At 39.5% G+C, this 21,729-nt stretch overlaps 3 protein-coding genes across 4 annotated transcripts in view; 2 read left to right on the top strand and 1 right to left on the bottom strand.

Moving 5' to 3' along the window:
• Positions 1-8: 8 nt before the first annotated feature.
• On the top strand, positions 9-5,154 carry LOC122080164. 2 transcript variants are annotated; one of them, XM_042647069.1, is made up of 3 exons: positions 9-249; positions 1,147-1,658; positions 5,024-5,154. In XM_042647069.1, the coding sequence occupies exons 2-3, from the start codon at positions 1,166-1,168 to the stop codon at positions 5,134-5,136; spliced, it is 606 nt and encodes a 201-aa protein (XP_042503003.1). In that variant the 5' UTR covers positions 9-249; positions 1,147-1,165; the 3' UTR covers positions 5,137-5,154. The 2 variants fall into 2 exon arrangements, with proteins under 2 accessions (XP_042503003.1, XP_042503002.1); XM_042647068.1 differs by having other exon boundaries at positions 1,141-1,658; positions 5,024-5,153.
• A 4,645-nt stretch (positions 5,155-9,799) lies between these two features.
• LOC122080210 (U-box domain-containing protein 30-like) lies at positions 9,800-12,713 on the top strand. The gene has a single exon (XM_042647126.1). It carries the CDS (start codon positions 10,566-10,568, stop codon positions 11,916-11,918), a length of 1,353 nt encoding a protein of 450 aa, XP_042503060.1. The 5' UTR covers positions 9,800-10,565; the 3' UTR covers positions 11,919-12,713.
• A 4,924-nt stretch (positions 12,714-17,637) lies between these two features.
• LOC122079247 (GTP-binding protein At2g22870) overlaps positions 17,638-21,729 on the bottom strand; it is a 6,826-nt gene continuing 2,734 nt past the window's right edge. The window contains exons 3-4 of the mRNA XM_042645538.1: positions 18,128-18,290; positions 17,638-17,985 (exon numbers count right to left, since the gene is read on the bottom strand). Coding sequence (XP_042501472.1) covers positions 17,776-17,985; positions 18,128-18,290 — 373 coding nt within the window. The 3' untranslated portion in view covers positions 17,638-17,775. The remainder of the gene's footprint in view (positions 17,986-18,127; positions 18,291-21,729) is intronic.

Genomic DNA, 21,729 nt, shown 5'->3' with positions numbered 1-21,729 from the left:
ATTATATGTCTATCTCAAATCAAATGTTTGGTACCTCCGAAGGCTCTGATGCCCTACTAAATAGCACTATTTCTCCTCCCTCCCTTCTCTCTTCCTCTCCCTCCACTGCTCTCTAATTTCCCCACCAAAGTCAATAGCTTCGGTTCGATTGAGGAGCGAAAACCAGAGAACTCTCATTTTCTGTTATTGTCGCTTCGTTGCCTCTCAACTTTGTCATCTCTCATTTCTCAATCTCCCTTCGACACGCAAGTAAGTATTCTTCAATGGCGCTCTTGGTGTTGTTCTCTGTTTCTTGTCCATAAAGAGGGTATTTCCTTCATTATTTTCATCTCCCTATCTCTCAACTTGATGAAATGGCAGTTCATGTTCTCATCTTTAGAATAATTCTTTGCTGGGTTTTGCTCATTGGGACTATTTGGACTAGGGTTTTTCTTCTGAAACCCATTTCATTATTGTTGTTATTGCAGCCATGACAACTAAGGTTCTCCCTGGTACATTCAGTGCAAAGTTTAGAATCTTTTTCAATTTCATGTTTGGATCTGAATCTATGTGTTGCTTGCAGCAGACAGTACTTTTGCTAAATTGGTTTTCTTTAGGTGTCTTTTGTCTTCTCTTTATTACGTCTGTTTGATTTTCTACCCTTCAATGCCACAGAACGCACAAAATGGAGTCAAATGGGCGACTCGATTTTCTACCCCCCCCCCCCCCCGCGTTGCCTTTAATTTTTTGTTGGTTGAACATTGCACCTTAGTGCAATTACGATATAACTTTCACTTAGCCATTGACTAATGGATTAAAGTTCCTTAACATATGTGCTTTTTTTTTTTTTGTGTGTGTGTGTTGGGTGGACTCTGCTTCAGTGGCAAGAGTTTTGGTGAACTCCCCGTAGTTGCACCCTTAAGTGGGAATTTTAGGTTATTGGATATAGACTTTGCTTTGCATTTCTCTATGAAGGGGGAAAAAAGAAGAGAAAGAGATGGAAGTTATTAGAGTATCTGTCCATTACAGTCTCCTTTAAACTTTCTTAAATATTTTACGGTTTTGTTTTCTTTTATCCCCACCCCCTCCAACTCTCTCTTGATGTTATTAAGTGTTTGTTGAAAATTATGTGTTTATAATATCTCGGCATTTGAACTCAAGGTACAGATTACTTAAGTAAGCTACAATGGGGGACAGGGAAATTGTGGTTGCCCAAACATCAAGTGTTATGGAATTCTCTTCCTCAGGCTATACTTCAACTGAGTACTCTGCTGTGAGTTCAAATGTTACTTCAGATGGTGTTTCTTTCACCACTGGGGCAGCGGTGGATGCAACTACTTCAACCATTCCAACAGATACCGCATATCCCTTGTCGGAAATTCCTAGTTTAGCTGATGGAAATGCATACGATACACATCCTAGTTATGATACACAAGAGCCTCCTGTTACCTCAGCGAATGAGTCAAAGCCAGTCATTGGTGTGGAGAATACGTCTGAGAATCTTATCAGCCAGGAGAATGTAGTACCGGATTCAGCTCAAGTTGTTAGTTATGATTCTTCTGCAAATGGCAATGGTGTGAGTGAAATGAGAAATTTTACTCATACAGGAAGGGTTGAAAATGGGTCTGCTTCAAATGATGCTGGTGGAGCTGCTGAGCAACTGTTTGAAGAGGGTTCTGGTACGTCTTGCAAACTTCTCTCTCTTCCCCCATTTTACTATGCATGTGTGATTCAAATGTATCACCATATTTAACATGTATTATGTATATATGGATAATTACATCAACTCCTCCTATATAATAGAGGGTACAACCTTAAAATTTAGAAGGGAAAAACAAAAAGGAAACTAACATGAAAATAGAAACTAACTAATTTAAGAAACGAAAGACTAACTTGTTCAATAAAAAACTAATATAGAACAGTAGAGACTCTCCTAGAGACAACTACCTAGTTTGAATTACTTGCCAACAAAAAAATGGAAACTTCAAACTAAGAAAACAAATCCAATCTTCCAGAGGGTGTCCTTGTAGTATCTTGCTGTCCACCAAGACAAAACAGAAAATGGAAACTAATATCTAATATATTAGCAACTGTTGGAAGCATCTCTTCCAAGCCAACTGTCAAAAATGGAACCCAAGGTACTGTTCACGTGAACAGTACTGTGTGGACAGTAACAGCAGGTTGGCTGGCCCAATTGGCCCATGTTGGGGCTTGCTGCTGGTTCGAGTGGCCAGAATTGGAACTGGCTGGCCTGGTTCTTTGGGACAAACAGGCAAACAGCCCCTTCTTTTAGCAGCTCGATCTACATCACATGATGGCAGTGGATTTGCGAAATTCACAGCTAGAAACGGTAAAATGAAGCACATGTAAAACTATAAAAGGCTGATCGATTCACGCAACAATATATTTCATTTGTTTAAATTTAATTGAAGGGTATGTGACCATAACATGCAACTGAGTAAAAAATAGAGGTCCCATCATAGGCTGATGCAGTGTTGCCCTTATGGTGCTTTCCCCATAATCATGCAAACCTTATCTAATTTTATCTGGTTTGGGTTCTGTTGGATAAAAACCCTTTCTAATGACATAAAAAAGAAAGATGGGAAAGTAGTATTACTTAAACTGAATATGTAATGCCCCGGCCCCATTAGCGTTGGCACAATGTTGTCCTCTTTGGCTCATGAGTCTCAAGGCTTTAAAACGTGTTGTGTCATGTTAAGGAGGCTAGGGATTATCAACTGGCACAATAATCTCCCCCTAAGCGATGTGAGACTAAAGTTTGCACACCCTCATCCATCTCCCAAACCCCTGGTACTTGCCGTATTCTTGGTGAGGACACCTCACCAATCTCCTAGGCGGATCTGGTATACAACACCACCACCACCACCACCACCACCACCACCACCACCAACACCAACAACAACAACAACAACAACAATCATAACTTTATCCCAACTTAATGTGGTCAGCTACATGGATTCAAAATAGGAATAGGAATATAAAGAAACAACATGAGTAAGGTAAGATGAGGTAAAAATAGGTAATGTAGAAGTCAAAGCATCACAAGAACATCCCCTACAAAGGGTCAGCTACTCGGGTCCTTATCCTCCACAAAACTCTATTCGTGGTCATACTACAACCTAGCCCTATCATATGCATATCTTTTCTTACCACTTCATCAATAGTTATTTTGGGTTTGCCCATTCTTCTTCAGGCTCTATCCAATTGAACCTGGTCACTCTTCCTCATTGGGGCATCCATAGGTCTTCGTTGGACATGGCCATACCACCTTAATCGGTTCTCGCGAAGCTTGTCTTGGATAGGGGTGACTCCCACATCGCTTCTAATGCGATCATTCCTTACTCTATCTCTCCTGATCTTGTTGCACAACACTCTTAGTATTCTCATCTCTGTTACACTCAGTTTATTCAAATTATTCTTCTTGATTGCCCAACACTCCGCTCTATAAGTCATAACTGGTCCGGTAGAATTTTCCCTTGAGTTTGATAGGCACGCGGTTGTTGGATAAAACTCCCGATGCACCCCTTAATCTCATCAATCCCACTTTAATTATGTGGGCAACATCGTCCTCTATATCACCCTCTTTGATAATGATGGATCTCATATATTTAAAACAATCACTCTGAGGTAGTTCTTGTTCTCCAAGTTTCACAATTCTTTTTTACTTAAACAGAATATAGTTAAAAAAAAAAAAATGGTTCACTAGGCTTAGATGCCCTCCAAACAAAACCAATAAACCTTTTGATGCAGATTCATCACCAAAATAGGCTTGTTTTATTAGGAATAAGCCTAGGGTTGTGTTCCATACATGTTGAGCCTTTGATCCCATGCGTTTTTTGAGTGTAATAGCCACTTTTATGGGCCTAAAAGAGGGGCTTTAAGATTGCATACAAGATTACTAGTTTGTTTCCTTTTTCATTGGTTTCCTCTTAAGTTGAGTTTAATGACCATAGTTCGAAATCTCGGCGAAATTTTGGAATTTTGGTGGTTTTTTTTTTTTTGCCGAAACAAAATAAGGCCTGAAATTTGTATAAAATTTCGATCTCATTTCGGTATCTCGGTCATCTCGGTACATTCTATGTCAAAATTTCGGTATTTCAGTCAAAATTTCGACTCTGTCTCGCCTATCTCGGTGGTTTCAGTTCCATTTGCATATTTTGAAGGAAAAACACTCCAAATCTCCAACAAGCCTCTAATTAGCCACATCATCACACATTTTAACTTCTATTAGATTTCTGCAAGATCTACACATTCAAAGCTTAGGAAAGGAAAAATTCTTTCTCCAAAACCAGGTAAAATCTTTAGAACAGTTCGACGATTGCTGCCAAACAAAGGTGCAATTCTAAAACAATGTCATGTCCTAATATTTTTGCATTTTTATGTTCTAAGGATGTTTATTAACATTAAAATAAGTTACCTACCAAGTTTCAGGTCAAAATATGGCCGTTTGACCACCGAAACAGTCAACCGAAACAAACAAAAAAAATACACCATTTTGGCCGAAATTTCGCCGAAACGAAATGAAACTGGTGTTTTTGAACCCACCGAAATACCAAAATGAAACAAGATTTCGAACCTTGGGTTTAATTTAAGTTCTATTTGTTTTCTTAGGAGTCAAGGTATTAGTTTAGTCAAGTCAGTAGTAGTTAGTTCCTTTTTCAATTAGTTTCCTTTGTTTAGATTTGGAGAAATTGAATAAAGTCAATACAACATTGAATATTCTGACTGGTTGCCGGCCACCTGTTTTTTTAGGCTTGTCTTACATTGGTATCATCTGTTGGATTACTTGTGGATCCATGTGGGGCCCACTGGTGTATTCCTTTTCTATGGAATAATTTGCCCTTTTCAGCCATTTTACAAAATGTTCAGCAGTTAACCATTATACTGTCATGTTTGTCAAAGTAAACTCTATGTTTTAATTTTTGTAATTAACAACAAATTTCTGCCCCTTTTTTTTGGTTTGCTTTTTTATGTCCTGTGGTTTTATTCATGATTTGTCCTTCATTTTGTTGCCACTTGCCAGCACTTTCTGCAGAAGCAGAACGGTTGTGGAGCATAGTGAAAGCTAATTCTTTGGACTTCAATGCATGGACTGCCCTCATTGAAGAGACAGAGAAGGTTGCAGAGGTTTGTTGATACAATTCTTCAAATTGGAAATGATTTTTTTTTTTGTTGGGTAGATGACAGAGGAACCTTTTAGGCTCATAGCCAAGCATGTCTCTCAAGTATATTTGGGAGTGTCTATTGGCATGATGTAATCTCTTTTGGTATGCCCTGCTAGCTGACTTTTACATTTTTCCAAGTGTGCTTGTATCTGCCCGGTCAATGTGTTAGTGTTTGGATTGCTTGAGATCCCACTTTTCTTGTTTATTCCCATATTATTGCATGGAGGGTAAGGCTCTGATTTCCAAATTGACTAAGTTCCAGTGGAGACTACAGTCGGTGGTGATGTATATTTTTTGGCTGAGAGTAGGTTACCCATGGATCAGTTGTATTTGGGTCCTTGTTGCCCAATGCCCGTTTAGCTCGAGATGTTGTATGTACATGCATTGCTTTTTCCCTTCATTTGGGAAAGATTAGCTTATGAGATAACATTCATTTTTGTAATATTCCTCATATATATGGAGATTTGGTGTGGGGGAAGGAGCTGATATGAGCGATTAGGGTTGGTTTACTGTGTTGAGATTTGAGAACATCTTTATACATATATGTATCCTTGCATTCTCATATGTGTCTGAACCATTTTAGTTAGGTTCAAGTCTCGCGGGAATAATATTCTACGACTAGCAACTCATTTATTTTCAAACCTACCCATTTACTGTCTATTATTTGATTGACTAATCCTTTATATTGGAATGAGTAAGAGTCAAATGTTTTGGGAATTCGGAATGAGTGAAGAGTCAAATGTTTTGGGAATTTCTCATTGTGTTGGCTCAAAATCATGTAAAAATTCTTATAATGTGAGTTATTTACTTGCACACTCAAGCATAGACAATACATATGGGGTTTTGATAGTTAATATTGTGACTCATGGTTAATGTTATTACTTTCTCAAGGCAAAAGGCTGGTAGTCTTTCAAAGTGTTCTATTACTGTGCGTTGAAGTGCTGATCCTGTGTTTCCACCAATCTCCAATTAAAATCCTTAGGTGGGTCCACAAAACGTTAAATTTCTAAATATTTATAATGGCCTGAAGAATGATCTTTCTTCCTTTTTCTGGGAGGGGGGGTGGGTTTCAGGGTGGATTTTGGGGATTAGGTAATCTTTGTGTCGCAATTTTATATAATAGGGAATCTACTATGAAGAGGTATCCCTCCCGTTAGAGGTATGTCCTTTTACTGTGGGAATGATAACATAATTGTTTTATAAGCCGGTCCTTTTACTGTGGGAATGACAACATAATCATTTTATAAGCAGCTGAAACAGCTGGTCAATGTCACAGTCTTGTTGTTTATATGGAATTCAAGAACCACGCTGCCTTATGCAATCTGTTATGCTATGTTGTATAACAACAACAACAACAACAACAACAACAACCAAAGCCTTATCCCAACTTAATGGGGTCGGCTACATGGAGGATCCAAGCAAGGACGAGCTCAAGTATCCATGCAAAAAGATTGACTGGGAGCCTGGGAACATAATGAATGGATTAAAAATTTTTTAATGAATGGATTTTTCCATTCTGTGAAGAGGAAGAACAAATTTCTTCCTGGTAGGGGTGTCAATTCCTAAACCGAACCAGTAAAACCGGCCGGACCGAACCGATAACAACCCGGGAACCGAAGCCTTATTGGTTCGGTTCGGTTTCAAGTATTGTAACCCCAAAACCAAACCGAACCGCACCGAAAACCGGATGAACCCGAAACCAAACCGAAACCGGCTCAAAACCCGGACCGAAACCGAAACCAAACCGGTAAGAAACCGAAACACTCCAAAATTCATTAAAAAAATTAAAATTAGTTTTGTATACATTTGTATGGAAAATCGAATTCAAACTAGACCAAAAATCAAAACCAACCCGGTTACAAATCGATTTAAGAAATCGAAGTTCAATAATTCATCATTTGGTTGTTTCTTAATGGCTCCATACCGGTTTAAAAAACCGATCCAAACCGAAATGAACCTAATAAATCCAACGAACCCAAACCGCACCGAAACCGACACCGGACCGAAACCGATAAATCCTTATTGGGTCGGTTTCGGTCACTTCCAAACTCACATCGAAACCGGTGGAACCGGACCGAAACCACACCAACCCGGACAGTTGACACCCCTACAACCAAGGCGTGTTGGATTGGGGTTTTTAAAACCCTAGGTCCTTTTAGCTCAACCTAACCCCAAGCAACTTTTTTTTTTTTTAATGGTGAACTCACCGTGATGTTGGGATGGGATATCATAGTCCAAACTCAATTCTACTAACTCAACCTAGCCAGCCCCAATTGGCCCTGATTGGGCCTGGTTGACACTGATAAGTCCTTATTTTTGTCATTTCAAGACTAGGCAAGGTTGGGATAGCCCTAAGCTTTTTTTTGTTTTTCTTTTATGTACTTTTTAATATATATATATATTATATATGGGTGTCAATGGGCCAGGTTGGGATGGGTTTTAAAAAACCCAGTCCAACCCTAAGGTCTTTTAACTCAACCCAAGCCCAACCCAACCCTAGGTCAGGCTGGGATATCTTAGCCCAGTCTCAACCGTATCAGGCTTAGCCCAACCCAACCAAACCCAGCCCTGGTGAACCCTAATTGGCTTGGGTTTAACCCAATCAGTCCAACCCAATACTATCGATTACTTGATTGCTTGATCTTGATGCATTCCAAACGTCAAAGATCAAAGTTTTCGTATTTGTGTAGATTGTGAAAAATGAAAAACCTTTTTCTATAAGTACCCATTAATAATTATTAGCATATTTATATGATTATATACTTAATAAACATTGTTGGGTTGGATTGGGTTGGGTTGAGACCTCAACCCAGGCCCAACCCAACCCTACCTCGGGCCTGAAAATCTCAATCCTAACTCACCTATGGGTTGAAATCTCAGCCCAAGTCCTATTCGGGTTCAGAGCGGGTTAGGGTTGGTTCAGGTTGATGGGGCTTTTTTGACACCCCTATGTATGATATTATTTATATAATAAAAGGAAAAAGAAGGTTGCTAGGTTGCATGGTACTTGCACCTTGACACAAGAAGGGTGAAATGATCACCCTACCCCCATGAAATGGAAAATCCTACTCTAGTTGGATGCCTCTACACACTATAGTTGCCCCCCACATTGGTATAGGGGTCACGCAGCCTAGCAACAACCCCCTTCTTATACTTATATGGAAGAAAGAATGCCAAGTACTTGCATGCGGGGATGTAAATGGATGATTGACAATCCGTATCTAATCCATGTTCGAATTTGTTTAGGGATTTCAAATCTAGAATTTTGATTTCCGAACAACATTTGAATCCATCCAAAAGATAATCGGATTTGGATTTTGATATTTCCATTTTGAATCAAATAATATATGGTTAATTATTATCCGATACTAAAATGTGATTAAATTATTATTTTGTAAAAGCATATGATATATTACTTTATTACCCCTATTATAAACACTTTATAAGGATATTTTGGTAATATACCTAATCCTAAAGTCCTAACAAACCTAATCATAAGTCCATAACCCTAATGAGTAGGAGACTAGGAGTGCAGTAAGCAGTGGAACATTTAGGTTATGAAATTTAGAGTCGAAGCTCATTGCAATGGGAGTCATGCTCTGCCTTGTTCTATGATGAGATGTAGGGTTGGCACTCATTACAATATGAATATTTTGGAATGATTTTTTGCGTTACTTTTTTTTTGGTCATATGTACAAGTCGACATTTTCTAATACTATGTTATATATAAATATATATATATATATATATATTTCACTAATTCATCGTCTGCCAACAAACAAAACGACACCTTTCAAAGAATAGGCATTGGACAGAAATTTATTTTTATTAAAAATAGTAATCGGGGTTGAAATTCATAAAGGATATATATCAGATTGGTTTACTAATCCAATATTTTATCAGATCAGATAATATATGGATATTCAATGAAACTCATGAATTAGAATATGTCATTCGATAAAAGGATTTAGGTTTGAATTCAAATTGTAATGAATAAGAGCCAAAATCGATCCATTTACATCCCTATTTGCATTTGTCATGCCTAAACACAACACGTATGAAAAAGCCATGCTGCCCTGGTGCCGAAGATATTCCCATACACTCCCCCCTCCTTTGACCCCGCACTAGCATACACATGCGCGTATTTCTCTTCCCTTGATTATATATATATATATATATATAGAGAGAGAGAGAGAGAGAGAGAGAGAGAGAGAGAGAGAGAGAGAGAGAGAGGAGGGCCAGATTCAACTCGACTCCTTAGCCGGATATGGCCTGACCCTACCTTGAGCCTGAAAAGTTCAACCAGGCTCAGCCTGCAGCCTGAAAAAAGCCAGCATTGAGCGGTCTTGAACTGGGACTCGCTGGCCATACTTGCAACCCATAGCTATTAAAATTTCAATAATGACAATTTTTTTTGTGGTTAAAATCGTCATTCCAATTTTTTTTGGTATTTTAAATTCCTTGATATTGTAAATAGGAGAAAGTGGGAAACCGGGAGACTACGGCTACAGCCGACAGGTGATATGACTGCACGTGTGGTTCGCGGGCCGAGGGAGTCAATGACCGGATGTAGCCCTTTTGCCCCGGTAATCGTATTTTCCTCTCTCTCGCTCTTCGTGTTGTGGCTCGTGGGGTTGGCCTCTGCCTTTGCCTCTGCCTTTGCCCTTTTGATTTCTTATCATTATTTTTTGAAGGGTTTTCAGCATTTGTCCTAAAAGAAGAACAGAAGGGGGAGCGTTGCAGGGATAACTTTTCTCCGCCCCTTGTCCTCCTCTACTCGGGTCTGTCCTGTTTTTCGAATCTTCGTCTCTCTTCCATCCATTCCATCCTTGCTTGCTCCTTCTCTTCGGAGGTTTAGTTTTGATCTGCTCGGTTCCCATTTTTATTTTTGAGGAAAGTTGCTTACTGGTTACTGTTGAGCGGCCTAGAGAAGACTCCTCGCTTCCACTCTCTTTGATATTTTTGCCCTACCTGGCTTTGATGATTTCACCCTTTTTGTGCTCGAAGAGGAAGTGAACTTTGGTTTTAGGGAAGGCGATTATGTGTTGATGATGTGTGTGATGATGGTGATGACTCTTTTGACTGGAGAAAGAGATCCAGTAAAGCAAAAAGAGAAAGAAGAAAAGATGTTACCATTAGGGGCCATTGTTGCTTGCGTTTGTCAGTGAAAGAAAACTTGGGGTTTATCCTTCTTTCCCTCTTTTCTCTTCTTTTCTCTCTTTTCACGCATCTCATGAGCAGGGGATGTGATTTGTCTTAAGGACTGGTTGTTGTCTTAGGTGGTTGCAGATTTTTTTAAGAAAGGGGTGGCGAGTATTAGGGTTTCTGTTGTTGTTTATTTATATACTTCTTCTTCTTCTTCTTCTTCTTTTTCCTTCCTTCTCTAAAAGGTCTGCAGTAATGCCAATGTTACAACTTCCTGCTTGGATAAGGGATGGGGATGTGACGTTCGAGGTGGGTGGCGGTGTTCATGTTCTAGATCTGGACACCGCAGTCAAAGATGGGATTTTGGGTGGTGGAGTTGGGGTTTGTGGTGGTGGTGGTGGTGAGAAATTGGATTTGAAGAAGATGATTGAAGAGCTGGATTTGTCTGACGTCCCTTCGGTCTTCATCTGCCCCATCTCTCTTGAGCCTATGCAGGACCCTGTGACCCTTTGCACCGGTCAGACCTACGAGAGATCCAACATTCTCAAATGGTTCTCCATGGGACACTTCACCTGTCCCACCACGATGCAAGAGCTTTGGGACGACTCCGTCACTCCCAACACGACACTTCACCACCTTATCTATAGCTGGTTCTCTCAGAAATACTTGCTTATGAAGAAGAGATCAGAGGATGTCCAGGGCCGGGCGTCGGAGCTCTTGGTGACTCTGAAGAAGGTGAAGGGTCAGGCCAGGGTTCAAGCCCTTAGGGAGCTCCAACAGGTTGTATCTGCCCATGCTTCCGCCAAGAAGACGGTGGTTGATGAAGGTGGTGTCAACCTGATCTCCTCTCTTCTTGGTCCTTTCACTTCCCACGCCGTTGGGTCTGAAGCCATTGGAATTCTGGTGAACTTGAACCTGGATTCCGAATCGAAGACGAATCTGATGCAACCGGCGAAGATCTCCTTAATGGTGGACATGTTGAATGAGGGTTCCACTGAGACCAAGATAAATTGTACCAGGCTGATTGGGATGTTGATGGACGATAAGGATTTCCGTTCGGAAATTGTCTCCAGCTTTAGCCTCTTGGTTGGATTGTTGAGGTTGGTCAGGGACAAGAGATATCCAAATGGGATCTCAGCTGGGCTTAGTCTCCTCAGGACGATATGTTCGCATAAACAAGTCAGGCACTTGATAGTGAGTGTTGGGGCTGTTCCTCAATTGGTTGAGCTATTACCCGCATTAAATCCCGATTGGCTGGAATCAGCCCTTTCCATCTTGGATGCCCTAGCCACTCTACCAGAGGGAAAGTTGGCCTTGAAGGATTGCCCAAATACAATCCCGAATGTGGTGAAGCTTTTGATGAGGGTTTCTGAGAATTGTACACAGTATTCATTGTCAATCTTGTGGACAGTCTGCAAGCTTGCACCTGAGGAATGTGCTTCACTCGCTGTGGAGGCCGGTCTGGCGGCGAAGCTTCTACTGGTCATCCAAAGTGGTTGCAATCCTGCTCTGAAGCAACGTTCAGCAGAGCTCTTGAAGCTGTGTAGTCTAAATTACACAGCCACCATCTTTATTTCCAAGTGCAAACTTACCAGGACGATACATTGAAGGAAAAATCTTACTGGGTTACATACATTGGATGGCCTCTGCTTTTGGGCGGTTAGAACCTGTCTGGTTCGGGCGGAATGACAGCCCAGAAAGGAGACGATACAAGCCGACCTTGACAGTGGTCGGTGGTCAATGATCAAGGAGGGGACTCCGAGCCTGAGGTACTTTATTTTGGCTGTGCTCCCTGTGTATAGTAGAGATCCTGTAAATTGTAATTCTCCCAAGTTGATATCACCTATGTGAAAGAAACATCATAATGCGGTTTACGGGCCCAACTTGATTTCTGTAGTGGATTCTAATCTACGACCCAATAGAGCCAGTTGGTGGCTTCCACGCAAGTTTCTCTAATAAGCCCCAGCAAGGTTCTGTTTCAAATTGGGCAATTTTTGATCTTCCAGAGTCTTATGGATGTGTAGTTTGTAAAAATCTCCCCTTTTATATGTAATTGGGAAGGGGTTGAATGGATGTGAAAATTGAGGATGGGAGTGGAGGTTTATTGATGAAGCAAGATATTAGATATGGTGGGTGAGGGAAGTGGGTGGTTTCTTACATCTTGTGCTCGCAAAGTTTGTACGTTTAACCCCTTCATTTTACCTTAAATTCTGTTTTTGAGTTCAGGGGACTCTGTTTCTTTGGGGTTCCGTGGATGGGGGACGCTTGGTTTTCGCTTCCCGCATTGTAGAGATTGTTAGAGCTTTCGCCCTCAGAATATGGATTCCAAGTGTACAATGAAATTTTCCTCAATTCATTTCTTCTATTTTTCTCAAACAATGAAAGATCGTTCTTTTCAGCCTTTATGAATGTGGTATTGAGATTTTTGTTCATCATTACGATGATGTCTATATTCAAATGGAAAATTTGTTTTGCTTTTGTTAATTTATTAAGTTCTTTTCTGTTTTGGCCTCCAGGGGGTGGTGGGGGTTGGGGTAATGGGGTGTCAAGCAGGGAAGCATGTGGAAAGTAGAGATGCAGGTTACTTGCAGAGTGGTGCAGGGTCACTCATCAGTCATCTAGTTCCATTTTGGGAATGAGGTCATGAACAGTGGAAAAAAAGAGGGGCCATGGTGAGTGGTTGTCCATAACTGAAAAGGAGCTGAGTCAACAAGAGCTCGCGTCATCTTCTTCTGTGATTGAGTTGGATACTGCAGTGAAAAGAAAGAAATTGAGAGTTGAGGAGACTTTCACAGAACAGGAGGAGCCATTTTGAATCGAAATGATCGATTCTTGACTCTCCTCTTTAAGGGAATATAATATTACAAGCGTGACAATTTGCCTTCCATCAACCTGGTACATATGGTTTTATACTATATTCCGGTTCAGGTTCAGGTTCAGGTTCAGGTTCAGGTTCAGGTTCAGGCAAATGTGAAGTTAATGTGCCAATGGACGTTTCATGACTCATGAACCCTCTATGAATTAATGTGCAGTTTGTTGGCTCGTGAGCATTGGATGTCCATTTAATACCTAACTAATAAATTAAGGCTTTTCTTCATTAAAAGAAAAGACTGGAAGACGCGCTTTCAAAGTTAAGTAAAGCTTTCTTCATTAAAAGAAGGGTAATTTATAGCCTCATCCCTGGAGAATGTTAGTATTATAAGAATACCCATTTTCTTTCATCAAATTAGATTCGGATCCTATGCCGTCAATTGCTGTTAAGTGAGGAGTTAAAATGACATTTTTACCCTTTTGACTAAAACAGTTTCATGGTGGTATCCCTCCCTTCTTCAGATCAGACTTCAACACTGACACCGACGTTTGTCATTGTTGTCCTTAGTACGGTAGTGTTTTTGCTGTTGTGGGTAGACGCCGGGAAAGATATGGATTTCGGATCAAAACTAAATCCTCTCTCTTCGCCTCTGTTCAGCTGCTGAGAGTCTACAGCAAAACCCTCCTCTTTTTCCCTCTTCTTTCTTCCTCCTCTCTTTTATTTCTTTATGGGGTTTCTCCCTCTGATCTTCTTATGCGTTGGGATTTATTGAAATGGCTTAACGATCAGACGAAAAAATATGAATGCCATTGGATTAAAAAATGCCACATTTCAGCAGCCTAAAGCCAATCTGCCGGTCTCCGCCACATATCATCTACATAAATGATGTTTTCCGTGTTGGAGATGGCAATGGCTTCGGCAACGCAATGAAAAAGCCTAGATTGAAGAGAAAGAGAGGAAGCCTATTGAAATCAGGTTGGGTATTTTAGGTATGGCACGTGATGAAGAGAGGATTTGGGTTTTTTTTTTTTATGGATCTCAGGTCAAAACCGTCTACTCCATTTTAAACCCTCTTCTCTATTCTTAGTCTCTGTTCAGCAAAACCCTCTCCACCATCCTCATCTCCTTTCTTCCTCCTCTCCCTTCTCTCTTCTTTGTTTCTGCTCTCCACCATCTCCCTCTTCTTCCTTCCTCCTCTCCCTTCTCTCTTTTTCGTCTCTGTTCAGTGAAACCCTTTCTACCGTCTCCCTCTTCTTCCTTCCTCCTCTCCTGTTGGGGTTTTGCTGGCTGTGAACGATTTGAAGGTGACTTCTATCTTTCTTAAACGGTTGCAATTTCCATGATGTGAAAACGGTTGCTTTATTCCTTATTTCTATAAATCGTTTTGTGCGAATACACATCTGTAAAATTCCATAAAGTGGGTCATTGAGTGAGTTTCTGAACATTTTTTTTCTTCAGAAAGAGCTTGGTTAGGTATTTCAAAGAGAGCTTGATTGAACATTTTTTTCTAAATCTTTTTTTTTTTTTTTTTGGTATTAGAGAGATTGGTCGAACAAAGACGACTTCAGATTTTTTTTTCACCATTGATCAAAGACAAAGAGAAGGGAAGAAGAAGAGAGAAGAAGGGAGAGGAGGAAGAAAGAAGAAGGAGATGGTGGAAAGGGTTTCGCTGAACAAAGACGAAAAAGAGAGAAGGGAGAGGAGGGAGGAAGAAGGGGGCATTTTGGTATTTTAAAAAAATATATAATAATTGACATTAACATATAAGGTATATTTCATAACAGTGACTGACGGTAAGGGTTCTTAATCTAATTTGGTGAGAGAGAGAGAATGTTCTTATAATACTGGCATTCTCCAAGGGATGAGCTGTAAATTACCCTTAAAAAAAGAAAAAACTGAAGACATGCATTCATGAGAGTTAATGTTTGAAGTCACATTGGGCACTGATGAATGATGGCAGGGCAGCGGCAGTGCTTGATGGCCCAAAAATTTGGTGGGCAATTTTCATATTGCTATATAATCCCCAAATTTCAAAATCAACTCAAGTCATCATCTGTTTAAGATCTGGATTGCCTCAAATTGACATGTAATCCATCTTGTTCATTCTCCATCTCCATCAATCATAGTATCTAACTATGGGAATGACCAAATGACAGAGCATGTGGGAAATCCAGCTTAGTAGGTGACCTCAGGAATTTTATTTTTTTTTTGAGGGGAAAATTATAAGATTGCTTAAAAATGTGTTTGGATTTACCAAATTACCTACCTAAGTCTAATGTTTCGTTTAACTAAAATCACCTAAAAATGAAGATGAGTTTTACAAATCTTTCCGAAAAAGTGCCTTCCCAATTTTGTGTTTTTGTAAGAAATTTTCTTCTCCCCTTTCTCCCGCAATGTTCTGAGCAATTAATTTGATTCAAGCATCATGGAATGGAATAGCTGGAAAGAAAAAATAAAAACCGTTTGTGGGTCAACCACCCCATTGATGATGAGCATTGCAGTGGAGCTGTGGGATTGTGGGTCTCACTCCACTAACTAGTCCATTCTTTGGCAACAAAACCCATTTCCCAGCATGGCATCATCATCATCGATCGTCACCTTCGTCAACATCATCCTTGGTGTTTCATGATTTGAGTGCAGAAACAAGATGTTTGCACTGGCCAAACCCACACCCCAAGTGTTCAAGGAGCTCCGTTGGTTGCAGTTTTGAAGTTGAAGACCGTTAAATTCACGACGATAGCTCTATGATGGGGCAGATTTTAGCTCTGAAACCGATAAATTATACACAACAAAGATTAGCATAAAGAAACCAGGCTAATGAAATTGACAAATCAAGGGAAAAAAAAAAAAAAACACTAGATCTACCAGAAGATATTCATGCTAATTTGGCTCTTCATTTAAAATAAATTAATAAAAGGGTCCTGAAGCTGGCCTCTGAAGTTCAGAGTGCCCACCTGGCGACCCCTACCAGCCTGCCCTTCCCTGCCTTTCCTTTTCCTTTTCCTTTTCCTTTTCCTTTCCTTTTCTTTCGACCTCTTATTGGAACTAGGTTATTAACAAGATTCATAGTCAGAAAACAGGGAAAGTTTGGAGATTTTGCTCAACAAGAGTGCTTGGGTGCTAGGGTTGTTTCGCATGTTGTTCATTTTGGGTTTGAAAATCAAACCAATGAACTAGTCTGAACATCACCACCTGGCGTTGACTGATTATCTTCAGAATCTTTAAAAAGTCGCACAACACTTTCTCTCCTTTTTTTGAATAACAATGTTTCCCTCTCTCAATAGAATCATAACTTTTTTCCCCCTATAGTTAATGCACTTCTCATAACACCACCCACCCAAAAGAAATGCCATTCCGAAGATAGTTACACAATAAATGGTTTCAAGCACATAATATTGGATAGGCGGGAAAACCTTGCATGGTTCATTTTGCATTTCTCGATTCATTATTTCTATGTACTTGGCATTCACTACACATAGTTTATTATTTCTTGACAATTTTTTTCTTGGTGAATACTCAAAAATATATTAAAAGACAAAGAACACAAAGCCTAAAGCATGATACAAGTCAAATTAACGAGAAGCTAAAAGGCGCCACAAAGCCTTAGGCAAGGCAAAAGAGAACAGTATAATATCCAAATGGATAATCACAAATTAAGTTTTCCATTCCTTGGACCGAAGATATTGCGGGGCAAATCTTAAGCTATGACTCCAACCGACATAGGTGGTATGATCATCCAAATCATTAATAACTTCAGGGCACTGCAAAGAAAGCTCCCCATTAGGATCGACGCTGGCTTCATGAGGCAAATGATCTAACAACTCTTCTTAAGGGGCGACAGAAGAATTATCAGCATCAAGGATCTCATTGCATGGAGGTTCCGAAGGGAGGATTTGAAGCGAAGAAATGTCACTCTCCCTCCAATCTCCAAGACCAAACATATTCATTTTGTAGAAAAGGGTTCAAATATTTCTTTCGTTTTATTTTATGTTGCCCACCAAACTAGAACCTGAACATCTATAGGCTTCGTCGGGGCCAAGGAGAGATTTTGAATTGTAAAAGTTTTCTTAACCTATGTTTCAACTGTTCCCTTTGATTAGTACCAATTTTTACCATCTATTAAATGCCCTATCATAATTTACGATAGATGCATTGAGCTGTTGTTATGCTCTTCCATTCCCAATTTCACTTTGTTTCTTTAAGCTTTTAGTGTTCATATCAAAATCTAGAGGCGTCATGCAAGGTTTGTACCACACAAATGGCACAACGAATCCGATAGATTGCGCTAATCTTTGCACTTGGTTAATGCAGGGGTATCCAAAAGAACTGGCCGTTGGAATTATTTGACATCCTTTTAAATATTACTAATATTATGACTAAATTAGAGGGTTAATGCAATCTGCGAAAAGACACTTAATTTTTATTGCTACTAGGATTGCTAATTGCGCAATGATGGGTAAACTTGCTATGCTTATCAATCATGGATTTAATTGATCCTTTTTCCTTCGATCATTCAAAAAAAAAAAAATTCTTAACTTCGTGTAATAGATTTGGCTACTTCGTTTGTTCCTTTGTACATGCCACCCAATAAAATGTGGAGTGTAGATTCAATCCCACATTTTTAATTACACATTTACAGGAGAACATCAGCACTTAATTATCCCAGTAGTTCCTTAGTTGTGACATATGAAGAAGGAGGTCATCCCTCCCTAGGCCAGTGACACTGCTCGTCATGATCCATGGTGGTGGTTGCGGGTAATTTTTTACGATAACCTCCTGGAAATCCTTAATATTCTCATCAGGCCGCGTTCCCCTACCCCCCTTCGTTTTATCACACTTGGTGAATACGAAGGTCAGTGGTATCTGAAATATAACAATAAAGCAAACAAATCATCAGGAGAAAGGATTTTGGCTGCATCCATTGCCCCACTGCAATCAGCGTACTAAGTTGAAAGATTCATATATGCAACCAGAGAATCAAATAGGAGATGGAAGAGAACAGTACATTGTTCCGGCCAAGCCAATTAGCACAGTCTAGGTCAATCTTCTGGGCCGGAATACTGGCATCTATGAGAAGTAAGACAGCAACCAGAGTTTCTCTGTTCAAAAAGTACCCTTTCGTGAAAGATGACCAATCCGTTCGTGCAGATTCGGGAGCATTAGCAAATCTGCAAGCAAAAAAGTAACATCAATGGTGTACCTATGCTGCATCCTCGGAGCTGTACAGGGAAAATTCAAATACCAACTACACTTTATACCCTTAATAAATCAGGCCAACTAAGTACAGATGAAAATAACTAGAAAATCATGAGCAATTCTCCATGGTCAATATAGATTAGTTTGAGGGGAAGTTTTGGAACTCAGTATATGAACTAATTATGATATACAATGTCCATGATTACATACTTGTAAGCACTAGTAATGGAATGTAAGAACTATATACAGTTCATATCCTTCTTGCTATGAAATTCTGTGAAGTTTCTATCAAAAGAGAAAACCTATCATTCAACTCTAGAGGCATTTCAAGCTCCAAGTCTCCCAACAAATCAAGCATTCGAGTGATCGGTTAAGCATCCAAGTCCCAATCAAAGTAATCTATTGCATCCAAATCCAATCAAACTAAGTAATCCAACATGCACAACCCAAGCAGTTCAATGATACCATGAAGAGCAGTACACATATCAGATGTGCTTAAGTATGTAAACCAATCAATGATCCTTAAGAAAATTTTACATATTTATGCATGCTAATTATGGTGTATACAAGTCAACTTTAATTTTTATCTCCATTATTATCATATTCTCCTCTCTGAATTGGAGGAGAAACCTAGCAATCAAATGAGGCGGCATTCAAGCAACTAAATTGGGTGGTTCTTCTTCCGGCTACTCTGTTGGCATCTGCCTTCCCTGTCACTTTTTTTTTTTTTCTTCTTTGAGGTAGACTGCAACTTCTTCCTCTCCTACTGTGTTTACGGAGCTCTTTCATTTTCATTTTTTCCTTCCCTAACTAATCATCCTGCTCATTCTGAGTCAGAGCTGCCACTAGGCCATTATAGATGTTCGTGCATGTTCATTAGTTTAGTTCTACATATTTCTAATTTGCAGGATTTTTAATTAGTTCCTAACTGCAATTTGCCTTAGCGAGGGATGCTTATGTGTTTAAAGCAATGCACACAATACCACGTCAGAGTTTGCACCTTGACAACATTGGTTCATTTGACCGCCATTACTACTAATGAGGCCACTTTGAAACATGAATTTCATTTTTCAGTGAACAAACAATAACCATTGACTACCATTCCTGCTTAGTAGCATAACTATTTACCAATACTCACAAGAAAACTCAACAAAACAAATGACGAGCCTTGATTAAATAAATGAAAAGAACTCTATAATGCTGTTGCATCATGGTTGATACTGGTTAAGGATAAATAGTATTTAAAAGAGTTTGTAAATGTCAATCACTACTTCTAATTGACAGTCAACTGAGGAGGGCATATATATTACTTAACAATATGTCTACTACATCCACATCAAATAAGAGGCAGTGCATGTCATTTTCAGAAAAAATTACAGTGCTTAAGTGCAATTTACCCTTAATTGAATACTTAAAAGGGGGACCCTTTGAGGCTCCCTATTGCGCTGGGATTTCTTAAAATAACTTTAGAGCCAAAATTAGGGCATTTATTGCTCCACATCATTGGCATGCAATGTCCGTTGATTTCCAAGCATGCTATGGGTGCCAAACTAGTGGCACATTGTATGCTCGTCCTGGGAGGCAAACCAAGAGTAGTTCATCAAGGATTAATTCCTTGAAGTCCTCTAGGGACCTTATAACTCGAGGAGTGCGGCCAGACTGCATTCCACCATGCTTCCTATTGCTTCTGAAACTAGCACACACAGTACCCCAAATTCCTAATGCTTTCTCTATATTGATAAGTAGAAAAAGATTGTAGTGCTTCAAAGAATTTGTAGCTTATTTCTTCAAAAGGGTGCATGAGATGTGAACAAGAAAGATAAATATTTATTTAACCATGTGAGCACCATAGGATTTTACATTCACCAAAAAAATCGAGTTTTGAGCTGCTTTAATGTTTATGAAAGTTGGGTGGAATAGCATTTATTCGATTTCATTTTTCATGCTGACAAGAATTTACGTTCCGTTCAAAGTCTAATTATCTATGGTTGGGTAACACCCATCTTGGATGTTTTGGATTGGACATGAGATGAATACTTTTTTTAGTGATGTTAAACTCCTTTGATTTAGGGTATGATCCAGGACCCGAATTCCTGTGCACATCCTTCTCTGATGTAATCCATCCATTGTGGGTCTTATGAGTTTACTTGAAACTTGCATTTCAGTGTGAGTTGATTATATTTTAGTCTTGTACCATATAAGATGTATTTTTTCCTTTAAATACCCTTTTTAAAGAGATCTATTTTGTTTTCCTTAATCCCTTTATATAATGTTCCTCACTAACCTAGAGTGATTTAGGTTGATTATAGATGGTAATCATCCCCAGTAAGGACTAGTGATAGGCTCCAAACATTAGGCAAACAAGAAGACTCAGATCTAATCAGAAATTACGACTAAGAAATAAACACAGATTAGGTAAAACTTAGGGTAACCTGTATCTCACAAAATAGGGCTCAGATAAGCCTAAATTTTGGATCAAGGAAGGGTCCTATATGGGAGAACTTGAACAAATTCTGCCATCTGGTTTGTGAGTAATGCTGGTGGAAAGAAAAAGGAAACTTTTGGGAGATTTCTGGTAGCAGCAGCAGCAGGCTACAGATGGCCTCAGACTTCTGATCGAGTGACCTACCTGATGTGGTGAACAAAACCCCAAAACAGGGGCAGTAACAGAACAAAGGCCAGGGAGCTATGGAGGAGCAATGGTCTGCCAAGAAAACAAGCTGCCGATTGGATTTATGGAACCGTAACAGCAACTTGAATACTTCTCTTATTTGCAGGCCCTTCAAGGAAAATATAGCGACACTTAGACTTTCCATTATACTAAAAATAACTTTTTTTTTAAATATATATTCTTTAATGTCAAGTCTTGGCTTTTACGCAATGAACACTCAAAAATTAATGGAAATAAAAGGGGAAAAGAATTTGATGGAGGAAAAGAGAAAGAGAAGAAGAATGGTAGTTGGTTCAGAACTCTCACCGTCCCCTTGGGCCTATCACCCTCTCAAGGTTTTTGGGCATCTCACCCCTCAACTGACTCTCTCACCCATAGAAGAACCTTTCATTAAGCAAATCAGTGTAAAAGCTTACAACTAAATACCTATTTATAACTTTGGCCAAGCTTGTTACAAAATAGAAAGTAAATGGGAAAGGAAACTAGTTGATTAGGAAACACCCCTTCCTGATTGAAACAACTTGTTTGCTAAGAAAATAACAAAATAGTAACAAAGAATCTTATAGAGACAACTAACTACTTATAATCACTTATCAACTAAGGGGGGAAAAAAAAATAAGGAAACTCAAACTAAGGAAACAAATCCAAGCAACTCCTTCTAGAAGAAACCATCAAGGAATTCACCACTCCAGCAGTTCAAGCTTGTCTATGTTTCTGCACCTCCAGTCCCCCACGCCCCC

The sequence above is a fragment of the Macadamia integrifolia genome, chromosome 5, assembly GCF_013358625.1.
Source record: "Macadamia integrifolia cultivar HAES 741 chromosome 5, SCU_Mint_v3, whole genome shotgun sequence".
Taxonomy (NCBI): domain Eukaryota; kingdom Viridiplantae; phylum Streptophyta; class Magnoliopsida; order Proteales; family Proteaceae; genus Macadamia; species Macadamia integrifolia.
Note: the sequence above shows the minus strand (reverse complement) of the source record. Positions and strands in the feature narration are given on the sequence as shown.

What these genes read in the sequence shown, in the direction of transcription:
- LOC122080210 (XM_042647126.1), top strand. Translation starts at nt 10,566, where the DNA reads ATGCCAATGTTACAACTTCCTGCTTGGATAAGGGATGGGGATGTGACG.
- LOC122080164 (XM_042647069.1), top strand. Translation starts at nt 1,166, where the DNA reads ATGGGGGACAGGGAAATTGTGGTTGCCCAAACATCAAGTGTTATGGAA. An exon ending in ACTGTTTGAAGAGGGTTCTG is followed by an intron (nt 1,659 to 5,023) that starts GTACGTCTTGCA and finishes GCCACTTGCCAG; the next exon opens with CACTTTCTGCAGAAGCAGAA.